The sequence below is a fragment of the Amia ocellicauda genome, chromosome 13 (genome assembly GCF_036373705.1).
Source record: "Amia ocellicauda isolate fAmiCal2 chromosome 13, fAmiCal2.hap1, whole genome shotgun sequence".
NCBI classification, from domain to species: domain Eukaryota; kingdom Metazoa; phylum Chordata; class Actinopteri; order Amiiformes; family Amiidae; genus Amia; species Amia ocellicauda.
Window position 1 is genome coordinate 16,421,686 of NC_089862.1, and position 18,249 is coordinate 16,439,934.

The window sequence follows — 18,249 nt, forward strand, 5'->3', positions numbered from 1 at the left end:
CACTATTGTTGGATGTTATTGCCAAGAAATGTTGTATCGTTTTATAAGAAACTCACTTTTGGCTTGCAAATATGATCTCATATAAGCTGTGATACATAATAAAAATATATGACGATAAAGATCAGTTTTAAAGTTAATTTACGAATACAAGACATATGTGTAAATGTACATCATTAACTGCAGATGGTATAAATCTACATATGTTTTATTTATGTCTTCATCGATACTCTACAATAACATATTTTTCTTTTTGTGTAGATTTCATTTGATTTCATTTTCAATTTACCACTCTGTAAAGTAAAATGAAGCCAGTTTTTTGTCCATACAGAAACATCTGTGTCCTTGAAAATACTCTGCCCAATACCCTAACCGATATAACATCTGGCAATTAGCCATTAAAAAATAAAGATACAATCAGGAAAACGTTACTTCCAGATGTGATTTGTTTACATATATATGGATATTTTGGTTGACACCTGACAAAAAGAAGAGAATATCATGTAATTTATGAATGTATTCTTGTTATTAAGGTAAAAAGAATACATTATTATAATTCTTACACTAAAGTAGATACTATCTCTGTATTTTATTTTTTTGCTCGAGGCAAATAGATTCTAATTTCCTGTGATTTTATATAAAACAGCTGTCCCCAGGGGCTGAGTTGGTAAAATCTGATACTGATTCAGTGTCACTATAATAGTAAAAAATAAAAGAATGCATACATGTATTCAAATGTATGGTGATCCATTGCTGTGAACATTGAACTAAAGAAGATTATTGACAACACATTCCATCCAATATTACTATTATTTTTTTAACATGGAAGGATTATGTTTTATTTCTTGTCATTGCTGTTGGCAACTTTTGGATGAAAAATAGTACATCTGGTCTCTGTAATTGTGACATGCATTATTTATATATACAGATTTGTTACATTCTTGCTGCATATATACACAGATTACTTGTGTTACCCACTCCTTTGTGACTATATTATGTGTTTGTTGTGGTTCAATACTTTTGTATAAAAGTTTAAATTCAGACCCTTCTTGAAGTGTAATAACAAATTATTTTAGAAAGAATATAGTCAGCATTTTTTATACAAATAAATTAAAAAATAAAGAATTGTTATAATGACTATAAATATAGTATGCATGAATAGCACATCTGTCAAAAAGAGTTACAGCTACATACATTTCTATAATACAGTGTTCCATCTTATTCAGACCCCATCAGTATTAAGTGCATACACGTTGGCTTTGGTTACATGAAGGTAAGTCTTTTAATATGTTAATCAGCTTCTTAGGAGAGATATTCAACCAATCTTTGATACAGAACCTGTCCAGCTGCTTCAGATTGCATCGGCAACTTGCATCGGTAGACTGTTTTTTTCAGTTCATACCAAACATTGTCTATTGGATTGAGGTCTGGAGATTGTGATGGCCAACCAAGAATGTTAATTTGTACTCCTGTAACTATTTGGTCGTAGACCTGGATGCACAATTCAGATTGTTATAATGCAGGAAATTGAATTGGCCACAAAGCTCAATCATATTAAGATTATTATTGGTACTATCTAATATGTTTTTCTGCTGTCTTTTTCTGCTATTTTAAAACATTTGAATGGGAAATATCAGTTAGCAAATCAAATGTAGGTCTCTGTTACAAAAAGGAAAGGGCTGCTATGGAAAGGTTTTAAAGATGAGTGACTAGTGTCTCAAAGAAAAAGATAGAGAATATCCCATACTTTAGTCTTTAACAGAAGAGATTATTTTTTTATTATTCAAGTATTCACAGATTTGAAAGTCAACACAAAGGACTACGACAAGCTCAGTAAGGAAACAAAGACCTGATGTAACAAGTGAAAATTAAAGATAGGTGAACACAAGGCACATCTTTTAGAGTTAGATCTGAGAGGCTGGTGCTTCAAGAAACAGCTGGACAACATTCTGGGACCTCTAAAATACTAGCAACCAAACAAGCAAGATGGGCCAAACAGCCTCTTATGATTGTTCTTATGTTCTATTGAAGGTATTATGCGTAATCTTCAGAAAGACTGTCAAGATAATTTGTGTCGGCATAGAGTAAGAATCCAGAGAACAAGCTGTCTGCCCAGCTGGGGTCTGAAAAGAGGCCATTCTGGTCAGCGTAGAAGATCTCCAACCAGACTTCATCCTCTGGGTTTAGGTATATGACCGTAGATCCAGAAGCCACATCATGATTTCCCGTATTGGCGTCAAAGGTCTTTATTCGGTACTGGCCATTCTGCACCAGTCCTATCGCCAGGTGTTTGTTGGCTAGGGTGATGTCATAGGAGAAGTAATAAATGCCGGGGTAAGCACATATAAACTTCCCTGTGTTTGGGTTATAGTGATCGCCCTCATTGAAGAGGACTTTGTTGAATTTGATGGGTAACTGCTCCACAGGGTAACTGGTTGTGATGCCAACAGAGAAGGCAGATTTGGGTACCAGGCTGCCACACCTACATATCCCTGGTATTCCAGGCATCCCTCGCTGTCCTTTTTCCCCCTTTTTCCCTGGAGGACCTTTGGGTCCTATGAAGCCAATGTCGCCATTGACACCCCCAGGTCCTCTTTTTCCAGCTGGTCCTCTGTTACCCTTCTCTCCTATTTTCCCAGCAGAACCCACCTTTCCTCTAGGACCTGAAACAGACATTAAACAGTTTTCAGATTACAAATTTGTGCCATTTACATGTCTTTATTTAAGATCAATGCTTTTAAAGTTGTGGTCCTTTCTGAGAAGCCCTTGTTATAATCTCCTCCTGAAACCAGTTTAGGTTTTAATCAGATTATGGCTCTGCAGGAACTCGATTGAGGCATGTATTTAATTTATGGTGTTTAAAAAGCTGTGAAAAGCTTCTCTCCTTCTTTTGTCCAAGCTGCAAATGTCTGAATTGCTTCTAACACAATGTGACCTGGATGAGTAAACATGAATGGAAACAAAATGAGTTGTTTCCTCAGGATAAACTACATGTTTCCATAGCAACATTTCACAAGGCCATAAAAAAGCCCTGCAACATGCGTGTTCTTTGATGCATGTCTGAGTTAATGGGGACCAGATTAAAAATAAAATGTTCATGCTGTAATGTGCATATTTTAACACATGTTGTATTGATCAGTCTGATTATTCACCCCTTTGACTGCAACATGGGGTTAAGAGTCCATATATAAATACTCCCATTCTTTGCTTTAAATATATTCCATGCATTGTTTTCCATTTTTAAGCACACATCTCCATTAATTGTTTTTATCTTTTTATTATTATAATTTATTATTAAATAGTATTTTTCCAACCTTCATGTTGCAAAATCAAACCATATATATATATATATATATATATATACACACACATACACAGACAGGTGTCAAATTAAAGGAAAAACCTTAATAAATTAGTTTACTGCATGATACAATTAAGCAATTAACATCCTATCATGCTCTGCGGCATTAATAAAAATGCTGAGCAGGCCCAGTTGAGCTCAATTTTGGATCAAGATGGCAAGAGGAAAGGATCTAAGTGACTTTGAAAGAGGGGTCATTATTGAAGCACGAATGGCAGGAGCTTCAGTCACAAGGACTGCTCAACTGGCTAGTGTTTCAATACGAACAGTGACTAAAGTTACATCTGCAAATAGATCTGTGGGAAAGACATCAATAAATAGGGTTGGAAATTGTGGTCGAAAGCACACATTTGATGACCGTGATGCTCGTGCATTACTGTGATGTAAGGAAAAAACAGAAGAGCAACTCTTTCCCAGGTGACTGAGAATGTCAGTGCAGGACGTGATCAGACTGTGTCAGCAAGAACAGTCCATCGAGAACTACAGAGAGGATATTATAGTAGGGCTGCAGTGCATAAATCCCTCATTACAAAAACAATGTGCAAAAACCATAGGCACTGGTCTACATATATACAGTACTGTGCAAAAGTTGTGAAAAAATGCTGTGAAGTAAGATTGCTTTAAAAAATAGATGTTAATAGATTATATTTATCAACTAACTAAATGCACAGAAGAAAAATCTACATCAAATCCATATTTGGTGTGACCACCCTTTGCCTTCAAAACAGCATCAATTCTTCTATGTTCACTTGCACACAGTTTTTGAAGGAACTCGGCAGGTCGGTTGTCCAAAACATCTTGGAGAACTAACCACAGTCCTTCTGTGGATTTAGGCAGCCTCAGTTGCTTCTCTCTCTTCATGGAATCCCAGACAGACTCAATGATGTTGAGATCAGGGCTCTGTGGGGGCCATACCATCACTTCCAGGACTCCTTGTTCTTCTTTACGCTGAAGATAGTTCTTAAGGACATTCACTGTGTGTTTGGGGTTATTGTCATGCTGCAGAATACATTTGGGGCCAATCAGATGCCTCCCTGATGGTATTGCATGATGGATAAGTATCTGCCTGTACTTCTCAGCATTGAGGAGACCATTCATTCTGACTTCCACCATGCTTCACTGTTGCCTGCAGACACTCATTCGTGTACCGCTCTCCAGCCCTTCGGCAAACAAACTGCCTTCTGCTACAGCCAAATATTTCAAATTTTGACTCACCAGTCCAGAACGCCTGCTGCCATTTTTCTGCACCCAGTTCCTGTGTTTTTGTGCATAGTTGAGTCGCTTGGCCTTGTGCCACGTCGGAGGTATGGCTTTTTGGCCGCAAGTCTTCCATGAAGGCCACTTCTGACCAGACTTCTCCGGACAGTAGATGTGTGTAACAGGGTCCCACTGTTTTCTGCCAGTTCTGAGCTGATGGCACTGCTGGACATCTTCCGATTGGGGAGGGAAGTAAGCATGATGTGTCTTTCATCTGCTGCAGTAAGTTTCCTTGGCTGACCACTGTGTCTACGGTCCTCAACGTTGCCCGTTTCTTTGTGCTTCTTCAAAAGAGCTTGGACAGCACATCTGGAAACCCCTGTCTGCCTTGAAATGTCTGCCTGGGAGAGACCTTGCTGATGCAGTATAACTACCTTGTGTCTTGTTGCTGTGCTCAGTCTTGCCATGGTGTCTGACTTTTGACAGTAAACTGTCTTCAGCAGCCTCACCTTGTTAGCTGAGTTTGGCTGTTCCTCACCCAGTTTTATTCCTCCTACACAGCTGTTTCTGTTTCACTTAATGATTGTGTTTCAACCTACATATTGAATTGATGATCATTAGCACCTGTTTGGTATAATTGTTTAATCAAACACCTGACTATATGCCTACAAAATCTCTGACTGTGCAAGTGTACCTAGAAGAATTGATGCTGTTTTGAAGGCAAAGGGTGGTCACACCAAATATGGATTTGATGTAGATTTTTCTTCTGTTCACTCACTTTGCATTTAGTTAATTGATAAATATAATCTATTAACGTCTATTTTTTAAAGCATTCTTACTTTGCAGCATTTTTTCACACCTGCCTAAAACCTTTGCACAGTACTGTATATCCTAATCCATAAAACAACTAACATAAGGTGTGTTTTGTTAGAATACACTCTGTGTTATGAAACACAGTAAAGCAGCCCAATTTCAACATGCTCAAGAACGTGTTAACATGCAAATACCTGGCTCTCCCTTCTGCCCTTTCTCTCCCTTCCTCCCGTCCCTGCCATCTCGCCCCGGGAGGCCGATGCGTCCATGAGTCCCAGCAGCTCCATTGGCCCCTGGCTCACCCGGAGGCCCAGGCAGTCCAGGTACACTGCATATATACCGGGGCTGAGCTCCCTTCAGCATGTTTTCCAGCGTCTGCCCACTTACACAATAAAGTAAACCGATAGCCCCCATCAATAGTAACATTGTGGAATCTAAGAGGAAAGAAAAAGATAACAATTTCAAGAAGAAAGCTGTAATACTCTTTAACGAAATCCCTGACAGAACAACTGAGATTTGAAGTCAAATGTTGCATTAGTCATTTGACTACAATAATTAATACAAAACAAAAAAAGAAATCATGTCTAGATCTGCATCACCCACCCAAATTAATATTAATATTTATAACATCTCAGACATCCTTATCCAGAGTGACTTACAGTTCACACAACAGTGCAGTAGTATAATCAATACAATATACAATAAGCATACATCCTAGTACAATGAGGTAACAAGTGCGGACAACATACAATTAAGCCCCAGGTATGAGCTAAAGGGAGGGAGTCATAGGAGAAGATGCAGTAAAACATTACAAGTTCCAACAAAAAATAAGTAAGCAGGAGTAAAAGATGGCATGGTCACAGGTACAGTCTGAACAGATGTGTCTTGAGTAATCGCCGGAAGGTGGTCAGGGACTCTGCGGTACTGACCTCAGTGGGAAGGTCGTTCCACTTAGGGGTGAGGGTGGACAAGGAGTGGGCTCTGGAGTAAGGGGTGCGGAGAGGGGTTAAAGTGAGTTATCTGGTGCAGGAGGACCATAAGGAGTGTAAGGACTGTAAGGAGAGATGAGAGTCTGAAGGTAGCTGGGTGCTGTCTGGTCTAGACAACGGTAGGTAAGAGTCAAAGTCTTGAACTGGATGCCTACCAAGATTGGGAGCCAGTGAAGGGAGTGGAGTGATGGAGTACTATGAGCAAATCGAGGCAGAGAGGATACCAGACGAGCAGTTCTGGTTGACTTGGGGCGGCTGGGCAGCAGGTAGCCAGGATGGAGTTGCAGTAATCCAGGCGGGAGAAAACCAAGTGAACCAAATACATACGGTCTCTGTCCTCAGGGGATTGGAAGTCATACATGCACTGCATATAGCTTCACATAGCGACACCAAGAACAGCAAATACACAGAGAAGTGTCTGGGAACAAGGCCTGGAGCACTGTGCAGAGCCTAAGTTTAAACCTCAAAAGGAGGCTAATATTAGTATGACATGTGAAGTAGGACATTTATATTTTTTTCTGTTTGCTCATTTTAAAATTGTTTGTATCTGTCCATCAATGTAAATGAGGCTTATGCATTCCCCAGATATACTGAATAAAAAATATTTTTACTTCATTGGGAAACATTTCTATTTTCTGTTACTTCCCGAATACTTCCCGGGAGTGGTCTCAAGAACAAAACTACTATCCCAGCAAGTTTCTTTTTTGGTTCAGTTTTCTTCAGAACAGGCCTGTACATGTATGTACAGAAAGGTCTAATGGGAGATCAAATAAAGGTTATTGAAAGGTTTCTGATACTAAAATGCAAATAAAGAGGAATATGAGTGCACAATTATCTAAATGAAGCATAAAACATTCAAGACGACCATTTTCCAACTTAGCCCTGGTATTTGGAGAAAAGCTTTCCAATAATAATCAAATAATGCACAAGTCATAGCATGCATAATATAAAGTATCCTACCAACTTTCATTTTTTTTTATTCCTTTCAAGATAAAGAAATAAAGGACACAAGATAAATAAAAATCACATACCATGTAACTTTCCAGCCAAAAGCTGAAACATGCAGCCAGATGTTTGTCCTTGCTAAAACATTCCCAAAAACATTGTGAGTGGCTGGAGATTTCTCCCACGGTATGATCAAAAATGCTCCCGCTTTTTCTTATTTTAGTTTCTCTGTGTCTCCAATATGTATTAAGGAAAAGAGCAAGCAGCCCTAAATCTTCAGGGTTGATCCAACAGCAACACATAAACAACAAAAGGTAACCCAGACCTATGATACACTTCACAGTGTGAAGAGCTTGCAGTGACTGATTAGTAGTGCATATTTTAGGAGTAACATAATAGAGTTGGAATTTGCATCATTATAAAAGCGACCAGCCTTATCATGAAATCTGAGAGCTCAAGGCTCAGTTAGGACCAGTACTACAAAACTGTGCAAAGTAATTAATTTGGCCTCGCCTTACAAGCCTTTAGTATCTTCAGGACTGCCCGTTAGATTCCCACTTTCCAGTCAGCAGTGCTCCTTGACCAGTTATAACAGCATGCTTATTGTACCAATTGTATTTAATGTTATTGTTTTATTAAATGTTCAAGAGTTCAGACAACCTCCTGTAGAAGTAGGTGGAAGAAGATAGTGTTTCAAGTAATGGAGTTGTTTTGGCCTTTATCCGCTGAGGGAACAACAGCCTGGCCAAGGGGGTGAGGCCATTGGAAACCCCCCACATCATGGATGGAGCCAAGGAGCAGAGTGAAGCATGATTATGGGTTGTCGTCCTCCTGAACATTAGTTTTAAACTCCATGTATTGGGGAAATGGAAAACTAACTGGCAAATAAATGAATAAATCAAAGTGGACTAGAATTGGACGAATAATGTGTTAATTTGTGTGGTTTTTCTCATTGCTAGCTTTCAGTGCACTGAGGGCAATGTCGTCTGCTGTGCCAAGTGCAGACTTTGTATAATTTACACTTGAATGAATTCAAGTCCTGACAAAATAAATAGAATATATACATTGTTTCTGAATCAAGGAGAAGCTTCAGTTGAAATGGTAAAGACTCCTTCAGTCTCGGACTGGAGACTCCCACACACAGTTTTTTATTTTTATTTTTTAAGACATTTGCAACATTATTGAATGAATTATGCAGCTGTACTGTTTGAAGGTGATAAGGGTTGAACACAACCATATGTGCATGACGTGAATCATCTTTAGGTAATAAAATACATGTGACTCTTATAAATCTTGATAAATCATTACAAGAATACTGTAACTTGTCATGCTTTTTCTATTGCATTTAGTTAGAAAACCTCATTCCCTTAAATGCCTTAATGAAAAACATTTAGGCTTGTTGGCAATATTTGATTATCATTGTTGTTTATATATATCAGTGTGAATTGTTAGTAGATTCATATTTGTTTCTGTATTTTTCACTTAGTCATCTACACAAAGAAAAAAGGAAAAAAAATGAATGATTTGTTATGTACTTTTTATACTGTATTATTCAATGTTACAATTTAGAAATTATTTCCTCATGATAAGAGCACTGTGAATTAGTGTCAAGTTAATACATTAGTTATGCTTTTATTCCAAAAATGGCAAAAGAGTCTCCCAGATCAGCAAACTGCATTCATTTTTTCCAGCAGTAAGGTTACACACAGCTAATTCATCGTAAATAGCTAAGTATACCACAACAAATGCAATTGTCCCTAAATTAAATGGATCATATTAAAATAACAACATAAATGTGGAAAGAATGGGCTATGAACAAACATAAATCACAGGGAATCCTAGGCAGTCAATTATATATATATATGTACATTTTGTTGGCTTGTATGCATCTAAGAATTTGTAGTACCTATGAATCCAGCATGAGGTAAAATAGTAATTTGTGAAGCTGAGTTAGAGAGGTATGTTACATGGTTTCATCTATATGTTAAAACAAACAAAGAGAGAAGAAAACAACCTTGAAGATTTCACTTTATTGATGTAATTTGACTTCAAGCCCGGGGGTGCCATTGATGTCAGTGCCAGATGTTTAAATGTTTCAAATTGGCACCCTTAATTATCCTGTCTGAGTTAATGGAATTAATTCACATGTGTCTTTTTGTAGTGTGCTGAGTTTTTCAATTTAATCTACATGAATTAAAGTTGGAGGAAAGTCTTACTAGTTTAAGCCATTTTAATGGATTTAAATTAATCAATGTTAGAAAAAAAACACATTGACAATGATGTTCCACAGTGGTAACCCTGATGCCATTTGGAAGGAATGGTGCCAAGGACTGTCTAAATACATTCCCTTGATCTAGTTATGTGTTCTGTTATGAAAATATATACACAGATAAACATTTTGCCCAGCCTTTGGAAATAGCTGGAGTGTGTCGGGATGTTGTCCATATCCAACAATAATTCATTTGAAATAAATGTTTTTTGGCCTAATAACAAAATATTATTGGCCACATTTATTATTATTTATTCCAGTCTATTTTCTGACCTACTCTTTTACTGTGCAGCCATGTATTTCTTATTGTATTTGATTTTGGTGATTGACATTTACTGCTTTTTATTTTAATGATGTAAGCAGTTTTCAGAGTGTGACAAAAAACGGTAGGGAGTTTTTTCTATAGAATTTAGGCACTGAAGTAAGTCAAATAATGAGCTAATCTGATTTTCAATTATATTTGAAGAAACATTAGTGGTGACTTATTTTTTAATCAGGAATGTGTATTTGAATTTGCATCCCAATGTTAGGCTGGCTACCAAAGATGACATCTCACATCAGACTTCTTAGGCCCTGAATCTGAATCAACTTGGAAGACTGTTTTGTCTGTCGTGATCTCATAATTGCAAATCGAAAACATCTTTGCATGCACAGTTTACAGATTACAACTGTTCACGTTGTTAAGAAAAGTCAGGAGTCCAATCGATAGCCATTCAACTTGAAACCATTTTCACTTGATTGTTCACTGATCCTCACATATCCCAAAGCAGATCTGTTACATTTTACTTTGGCTCTGCAGCAACTATTATTTATATAGCATTTTTATCTGACTGGACCGTTTCCTGCAAAACATTTCACAGGGAACCATAGCAACAAAGCTTTTGAAAGGAAATAAACCAGCTTTGCAGAGGAAAAGCAGGAGATTGGTGCAAAGTACATGCTTTTTGGAATGTATCCGTCAGCCCCATGACCTCGAAATGAATTCCTACCCAAGACAGAATGTTTTTTTATCATCTCTATTATGTTCAAGTGTAACAACAACTATACATCTACATGAACATGAACATGCCCATCATATTGCACAGTACCACCTGAGGAGTCTAAGGAATTCATCTAAAAGAAGGTTAAGCGAACAAAATGAAAAATCCTGATGTTATCTGAATCACCAGATCAAATAATGTTTCCCATTTGAAAATTACGTGCAGCTTTCTCTACCTACCCTTTTTCTCTTTCAGCATACCTCAAACTAAAAATAACCCCTATATATAATTCGATTTGAAATGACTTGTTCTTCCATAAATAAAGTAAACTACACATCATACCTGACGTATTTTCAAATCATTTTGCAGAAGCAAACTGGGACTTTTTTTTCCATAATTATGACGTCAAAACAACTGAGCCAAAACAACATGCTTACTCATTTATTAGCTTGTCAACCTCAGTCCAGCAGCCAAATGAAAGCTGGCTTCATGCAGCCTCCTTTTCCCACAGAGCACACAAAGTACAAAGCATAAACACTCCTACTCTGGCAATGTACCCTAACCCTGTCTTCTAGTCACTACCTCATCCCAATTGTAAACGTTTCATCCAATCTTGTCCATCTTCAGTATGCACTGGTAGATACTTATGCAAAGAAAACATAAAGAACAGATGCATGGTGGCATACACAGCTGGATTCCCCTCCATACGAGCAGAGCGGTGGATTCAATTCATTCATAATGCATTTGGATGGAACTCCCAGTCTCGAGAGGTCAAAGGCTCAGAAACAGGATTCATGTCTAAGTGCTTTAATAACTATCTTCATTGAACGCATTTGATATAATTTGTCTGTAAAAACGACATCTAGAGTAAACAATAAATGCCTAAATACAACAAAAAATGTAATGCCTGGCTTTGCTTAACTAGGGGTGTCTGCAGGAAATATAAGTGTGTTGTAGAACAGGGTGCAGTTCTTACATTCATTTCAATTGCATCATTTACTTAAATGATTTATGATCACACACACATATATTAGGATTTCTAGCTATTACTCACAATTATGAATGTGATGCCTATAACAATTACCTGCTTAGAGACATTCAGATATGTTCTACACATATAACATCGATTGCTCTTTTTTAGCTTGTTGTCAAAGCAATATATGAATGTATGGTCCACACTGATGGGCAAATTGGACTAATCTGAAAATATGTGGCATAATGGCATAAAGAGCATTAGCCTTAATCTGGCCATTAAACTATTAGGAAATGTCCTTACCTTAATATAGACAATACATAAATCGCCTTGTTGTATTCAATGCAGTCCTCAGATGTGAGATTCGGTCTTGAGAAATCTATGTCCCCTCTCCTCTTTGAACAGAGATGTTGCGATTCCCAGCCGAAACCATGTCCTCCTCTGCCTGTCCCAGGGAACATCTGTGAACTCATATCATAGGAGAGCAGGAATTCTGTTCTCCTTCTAGATCGTGTGTTGTAATATAAATTTCCCAGTGCAGCAATTGCAAAGTCCTACTCCACCCCCCTTTGCATAAAAAAATGTTAATATAAAACAACTGTGCTCTGGGTCAGGAGCTGTGCAGCCTGTAGTCTATTCACTGCTGCTTTTATTATATCTACAAGAAACATTTACCATTCAACACATTTTCTTACCCACCCACTTTTTGACAGCTGTTATTATTATTTTTTTCATTCTTGAAACATTTAAAATACTGTCCACTTAAATAATTAACTGGTGAGACTAGGGTGTTATTATTATTATTATTATTATTATTATTATTATATACAAACATATGTTTAAGAGGTTTTACGTATCGCATATGAAGGTGCATAGTGAATAAAATATTTTGAGTTTATCCGAAATTTAGATGAACTCAGTATGTAGAATATTCATTTCATAAGGTTGCATTAACTTACTTTTGCATTATTAGATAACAGGTTTCTAGAAGTGTAATATTCTTGCCTTGCATTTATCATAAAATGTCTGCAGTAGTGCCTGTGACATAGTCCAATTATTTCACATTACCCAGTACTGTTGAGTAAATGAAAAGAGCCAATTTAAGTTAGATTAAAAAATTAAGCTGAAAATTCAGTTCAGCTGCAGGTTTAGTGATTTTATGAAGTATTTGCGGTGTGATAATTGGAAAACACCTGTAATCGTTAGCAGTGCATTTGTTTGAATATTGGTGTTAAAAAAATTTGCTTCCTTTTAGAAATGTCCCTCATTTCCCCCAACAGCAGCCTGCCATATCACTGTATTTCTTGTGTTTTCACTCAGAACATTTCCAAAAATGGAACATGCATTATGAAACAGGGCTCATTAAAAGAGAAATCCCTCATAATGATGTCATTTCCCTAGAGGGTGCGCTACAGGCAGCCAGTAGTCTTTTGCGTGACTAACACTCTCCATGTGGAAGCCGGGGTTTCCAGTGTGAGTGGGCTGGGTGTAATGCAGGGTTCCACCTGCTTCTCAAACATCTGCCATCTCACTCAGTTTCACACCAAAAAAGGGGAAGAACCGTTTCAGCCAAACTCCTTTTGTGGTAGCTAAGCCCAAGTGTACCTCATAACATTGTTGAAGAGAAACAGGCTGGGAGGAGAAAGAGTTGGCTATTATTCACATTCTGTCCTCTCAGGATTTATCTGAATTTTGAATGCTGGCATATACAGTTTTTGTGTTTTTTATTAAGAAACACATACAACCTGAATTACCTTTTCTCTTGTTAGGTTTGACCCTTAACCAGATATGTGTTTAGTTCCCTTATTATTTAGCCAGTCATGTACAATACATGTACAGGCCCAGACCACATTTGAAAATGAAGAAAGGCATAACAAATTATTCAAAGCAACTAAAGTTTTTAGAAAACACATTATTTTGCTGTATTTAAAGTATAATACACTTTGGCAGAAGCAAAGATAATTGATACTCAGTGCAGGACTACATGAAGTATCAAATCCTTTTTTTCATCTCCCTCTGTGGGATAGATATATGCCATTCATTTGCAGATGATTTTGCTAACCAATGATTATAGTAGATGTATTTAAAGTGATGCAATAGACTTTTGCATAACTGGATAATTTGAAATCATATATTTACGACTGCCGCTTCGGACAAATTGTAAATATTTTGGTAAACCCTGGATTTGGAGTGAACTGGGGCGGACAGACCGACACTATATATGCTGTTTAGTTTTATGTGCTGGTTTAGTTTAATGCCATTATAGTACAACTTTATAGCTGTGCACTTTAAACTAATAGCAACATATGCACAAAAATCAGTAATCAAATCAGGTAGACCTTCAGCATGCCAGCATTTGTTTATAAGCTTTATAAACAGTAAATGTCACATTCCTATTAAGAAAGCATAACCACATTGTTAAATGTCTAGTGAATAGATCTGGGTTGTGTCATTCACTGACATTGACCATGACCTCCCTGGGGGGTGGTTAATAATATTGGCTCAGAATCGGCGGGGTTGGGCAGAGTAGAGACGGACAGGGTTTCCTCGCCTTGTCATGTATTAACAAGCCCTCTGTGGCTGGAACGGAGCCGAAGAGCCTGTAGTGTCTTCAGCGGGAGATGTGTCAGTCCTGGACTCAAAGCGCTAGCTGTTCTTTTCAGTTTGTGATTCAAAGTTGTTACAGATTGGTGCTTCTTCTATATATATGTGTATATATTTACATAACAAGATTGCTGATTATTTAGTTTACTGCTTCATCTTCCAGAGATAACAAGTATATTGCAAGAGACATATTTTACTGCAACATATTGTTGGACATTTTTATTTTGAATGCAGTTTTGTCTTTTTTGTGTGCCTTTTTATACCTGAAGAGTACAATACACAATAAATATGTCAGCAATAAATATATATTATTTTTTACAAAGTATCAAATAGAAATAGAATGAAAAAGGATAAATAACTTCAATAAAGAAACAGGAATCGCACAGGAACACAGCATAATTCAATATCAAATTTAATCACATATCCACCTGTAGGGGGAGACAGAGACCAGTTATTGAGTACATTAACGACATAATCCTTTTCTATAATAATAATAATAATAATAATAATAATAATAATAATAATATAGCAGACAATGTAGCTAAGGTGACTTAAAATGTGCTATGAAGATTATACAGTCTTCTTATCATTGTAATTTTGTTGCTGCAGTTACTCATGTGATACAGATGCCTTATGATGTATCCTATTTCAAAACATATTTTCACATTGCATTAGACTACACACTGTGTATATAACATTTTTATTTTTAATAAACTAAATCATGTGACAATAATATGCCTTGTCAACATATTATGTATTGTTTTTAGCAAACTGACTTCACCCCTGCAGTACAGGCTTGCCCTTCTTATTTCTGGGATGTGGATGATTTGGTTTCATGTTCCCCTATCGGTAACTGCACTTCACTGGCTGTGTATTAATTGAGCCTCGCTGGGCTTGCAGAATGCAGAGAGAAAGTATTTGGGACAGAAAAGTGCAATTTAACAACAACATACAATTGCTTAGAACTGTTTTAATGTGGCCTATGACGAAAGCAGAGCTTTGATCGTTTTGATACAGCATCCCACACATGTATACGCATCAGAACTACAATGTTAAATTCTTAAAATCTCCTTTTCAAAATGGGTATGTGACTTCAAGGTCTTGCAAAGTCGTTTACAGGACCACCCCACCGGTGGATAAATCCTCAGGCGCCCTGTAGGACACATCATCTCTATAGTCAGCTGTGGAAAATAAACAGTCTTTTCATAAAATTTTCCTAACAACACTGACTACCATTGCATCTACACAGAGAATGTAAAGCATCATTGCAATGTTAAAAATGCCACGCACCAGCCTTGTGATCCACCAAGACTGAATTCAATTTAAAACATTTGATATACATAAAGAAAGATCATCAGAATATTATAGTCTTAAGAATTAGAATAATCCTTGATGACAGATGCCAGAACAATTACACAGACCACAGTATAAGTATTCTGACAAAGGCAAGCAAGTCACAACATATTGCTGTTATAGGTCAATGTAGTGAATTTTAATGTTATTATTAGAAATGAATCAGAAAAGCCAAACTCCTCAGAGAGCTGGAGAGCTGTGACAGTGATGGAAGTCGACTCGTGTTGCAGGAATGCTTGACACGCTCTGGTTAAGACACACACAACACGGCCTTTCAAAATGGGAAGAATAACACGAGAAAGCAACATCTTAGACCTTTCTCGACAGCTGATATTTTATATGTCAACAACACCTTTTCAAATGGTAATAAAAGTGAGATTTGTCTCCCTCTTTTGGTTGGTTTTTCAGGAAACCCAAACAGTAGGGGCCAAGACGTTTATTACTGTTTTGGGTGAAAGTTAAAACAGGCAGACACATTTTTATTTGTATATATTTATTTACTTTAGACAGGTTTAATACAATTCAGTATTTATTTGTACACTGTGTATTGTGGTTTTATTCTGTGTTTTATTTGTATTATTATGATGATGGCAAATGCAAATGCAGCTCAAGTCGAGAACATTAATTGTGATTGATACTGAGCAGTGGCATATGAAAAGAAAGGGCATGCACTGTACCTTCAAGATGAAAGACCGCGTTAATTAGTTTCACATTGGCAAATTACACTGGTAATGACTTTCCCAGAAGAAGACACCGTCGGAAGGCTCTACCGAGTTCAACATAAAATTGAAAAGCTAGACATGAAATTCCTGGGAAATTATTTTTACTGCCATCATAGAGCAGATTTTAAAATAATTATGAACGTCTTGTTTAGCCCACATGAATCTTGTATCCTCTGCTTTTAAGAAGGCATCCTGTCTCATCCTGTGATTGTTTATTTTTTAAATCAGCACATTTACTTTGAACCAGAAACTACCTGCCAGAATTGTCAGTCAGAGAGACCACTTCTTCTAAGATGGGGGGGGGGGGTATTCTTTCTGTAGACATCTGGGTCTATGATGAACCAATTCACATAACTCCATCATACAGAGGTGACATTCTGAATGAAGTAATTAATGAATAAGAAAATACATTCATTCACATATATACACTGCATACAAGTCTCAAAACATGCCGTACCTGCCATTGTCAACTCCTGCTACAAACTCTCTGCGCCTTCATGAATTATTGATATCATTCAGTGAAACTTCATTATTAAAACATTGTTTAACTCTCAGTACGTAATCCTTTGAAACGTGCCCTCTGACATTCAGCTGTGTAGCATGACGTACATGACAACATTCATTTGATGGAAAAAGTTCAAGTCTTTCCTCTGTCAGGTCTTCTGAATTACAAAGGACAATATATAAAAAAAATAATAATAATTTGTTCTGTAGAAACGGTGGGGGAGTGATGGTGGGGGGGATGGGGGAGAGTTCAAACTGGGCACAAGCAACGTGTCCACGCGGCTCTACGGTTGATCTGTAGCCAGGCTTTTTAATAGATTTAAAGCATCATCACCTTATTTGGCAGCTGTGAGCGTTTACTCTGGCCTTATCTTTCCGAGATTCCACTCATCAGCGCAGAGCAGCAGATTCAATGTAGGACACTCCGCTTCCCCAGATGAAGCAATCAAGTTCCTGCTGCACTCGCTTGTTTTTCGAGAAATATTCTACCGGTATGACAAAGTAGCTGGACATGTTATGACATGTGAAGAGAGTTAAATCTGTACAAACTAGGCTCCCACACAAAGAGAGGCAGAGATTTGTACTTCTTGTGAATTTCCACAGAACTCCTGAAATCTTAGGTCAGGAGTATTTTAAACCTACATGTATCACTTCAGTCAGGCATGAAAACAAACCAGTGCAGTGCAGTGGTTGGACATCCTTTGCAAGTGGCAGTAATACACAGTATACTGTAGCACAAAAGTAACTGATAACTACCTAAATACAAACTTTGCTTTCTTCCTGGTGGGATCCAACCCCCCGGTGTTCACCATCATAAGGTGAGAGTATCCGTTAGCAAAGGAAAACGATTTTCCAGCACCCAGGGGTTTGTCAATTTGAGGAATATTCCACTTTAATGGTTTTTACTCCGCAGCCTAGAGAACTGATGGAATATCCTTTTAGATCAGTCCGCCCTGCTGGCTTGGCTCCAAGTTAACTTGCAAAGTGCTGACTTAAAGTGCGAAAGGTCACCCGTTTCATCCATCATCTCTCGTGGCGGAACATCCGCGGAACTCAAGGTCATTTTGTCGTAACGACCGAATCACCTGTATACATTAAAACGAAGAGACTGGCTACACTGCAGGGATGGTAGCGGTTGATGCTGAAGTGTCAGAATCTATGATGGGAAGGAGATTAATTGACATTTTAATGGACAAGCCACTTCCTTCCTTTCAGTGTTTCAGTGTTCAATGAGTCCAATGTTTCCTTTGAGTGTCTGTCACAATGAGAGGACTCTGAGGAGTCTACCAAGTGCTTATCACTGTGCAATTATTAGTGTGCTAAAGTCTGAAGCATATAAATAATACATCCTTTGCTGACAAGATTATGTGTTCGATTCTTATATTAGACACTGTAGCCGTCGCTTTTTTTTTTCCTGCAGACCTCAATACATATGGATGCTGTACATGCAAATACATACTTCATGAACGCATGTGACCGAGGCAACCATCTGTCCAAACACTCTGGACAGCTATAAGTATCTATTTCATGAATGCTGTTCCA

General features: G+C 37.5%; 1 protein-coding gene across 2 annotated transcripts; it reads right to left on the reverse strand.

Moving 5' to 3' along the window:
• Window positions 1-1,744: 1,744 nt before the first annotated feature.
• c1qtnf7 (C1q and TNF related 7) lies at window positions 1,745-12,148 on the reverse strand. 2 transcript variants are annotated; one of them, XM_066720005.1, is made up of 3 exons: window positions 11,828-12,148; window positions 5,563-5,802; window positions 1,745-2,660 (listed from the first exon to the last, which is right to left on the reverse strand). In XM_066720005.1, exons 2-3 carry the CDS (start codon window positions 5,792-5,794, stop codon window positions 2,032-2,034), a joined length of 861 nt encoding a protein of 286 aa, XP_066576102.1. In that variant the 5' UTR covers window positions 5,795-5,802; window positions 11,828-12,148; the 3' UTR covers window positions 1,745-2,031. The 2 variants fall into 2 exon arrangements, with proteins under 2 accessions (XP_066576102.1, XP_066576101.1); XM_066720004.1 differs by lacking the exon at window positions 11,828-12,148 and adding an exon at window positions 7,389-8,787.
• Between the last annotated feature and the right edge of the window lie 6,101 nt (window positions 12,149-18,249).

Coding starts and splice junctions, on each gene's coding strand:
- c1qtnf7 (XM_066720004.1), bottom strand. CDS start 7,419: ATGTTTCAGCTTTTGGCTGGAAAGTTACATG. Junction 5,803..7,388: donor TTTGGCTGGAAAGTTACATG/GTATGTGATTTT, acceptor CTTTCCTCTTAG/ATTCCACAATGTTACTATTG. Junction 2,661..5,562: donor AGGGCAGAAGGGAGAGCCAG/GTATTTGCATGT, acceptor TGTCTGTTTCAG/GTCCTAGAGGAAAGGTGGGT.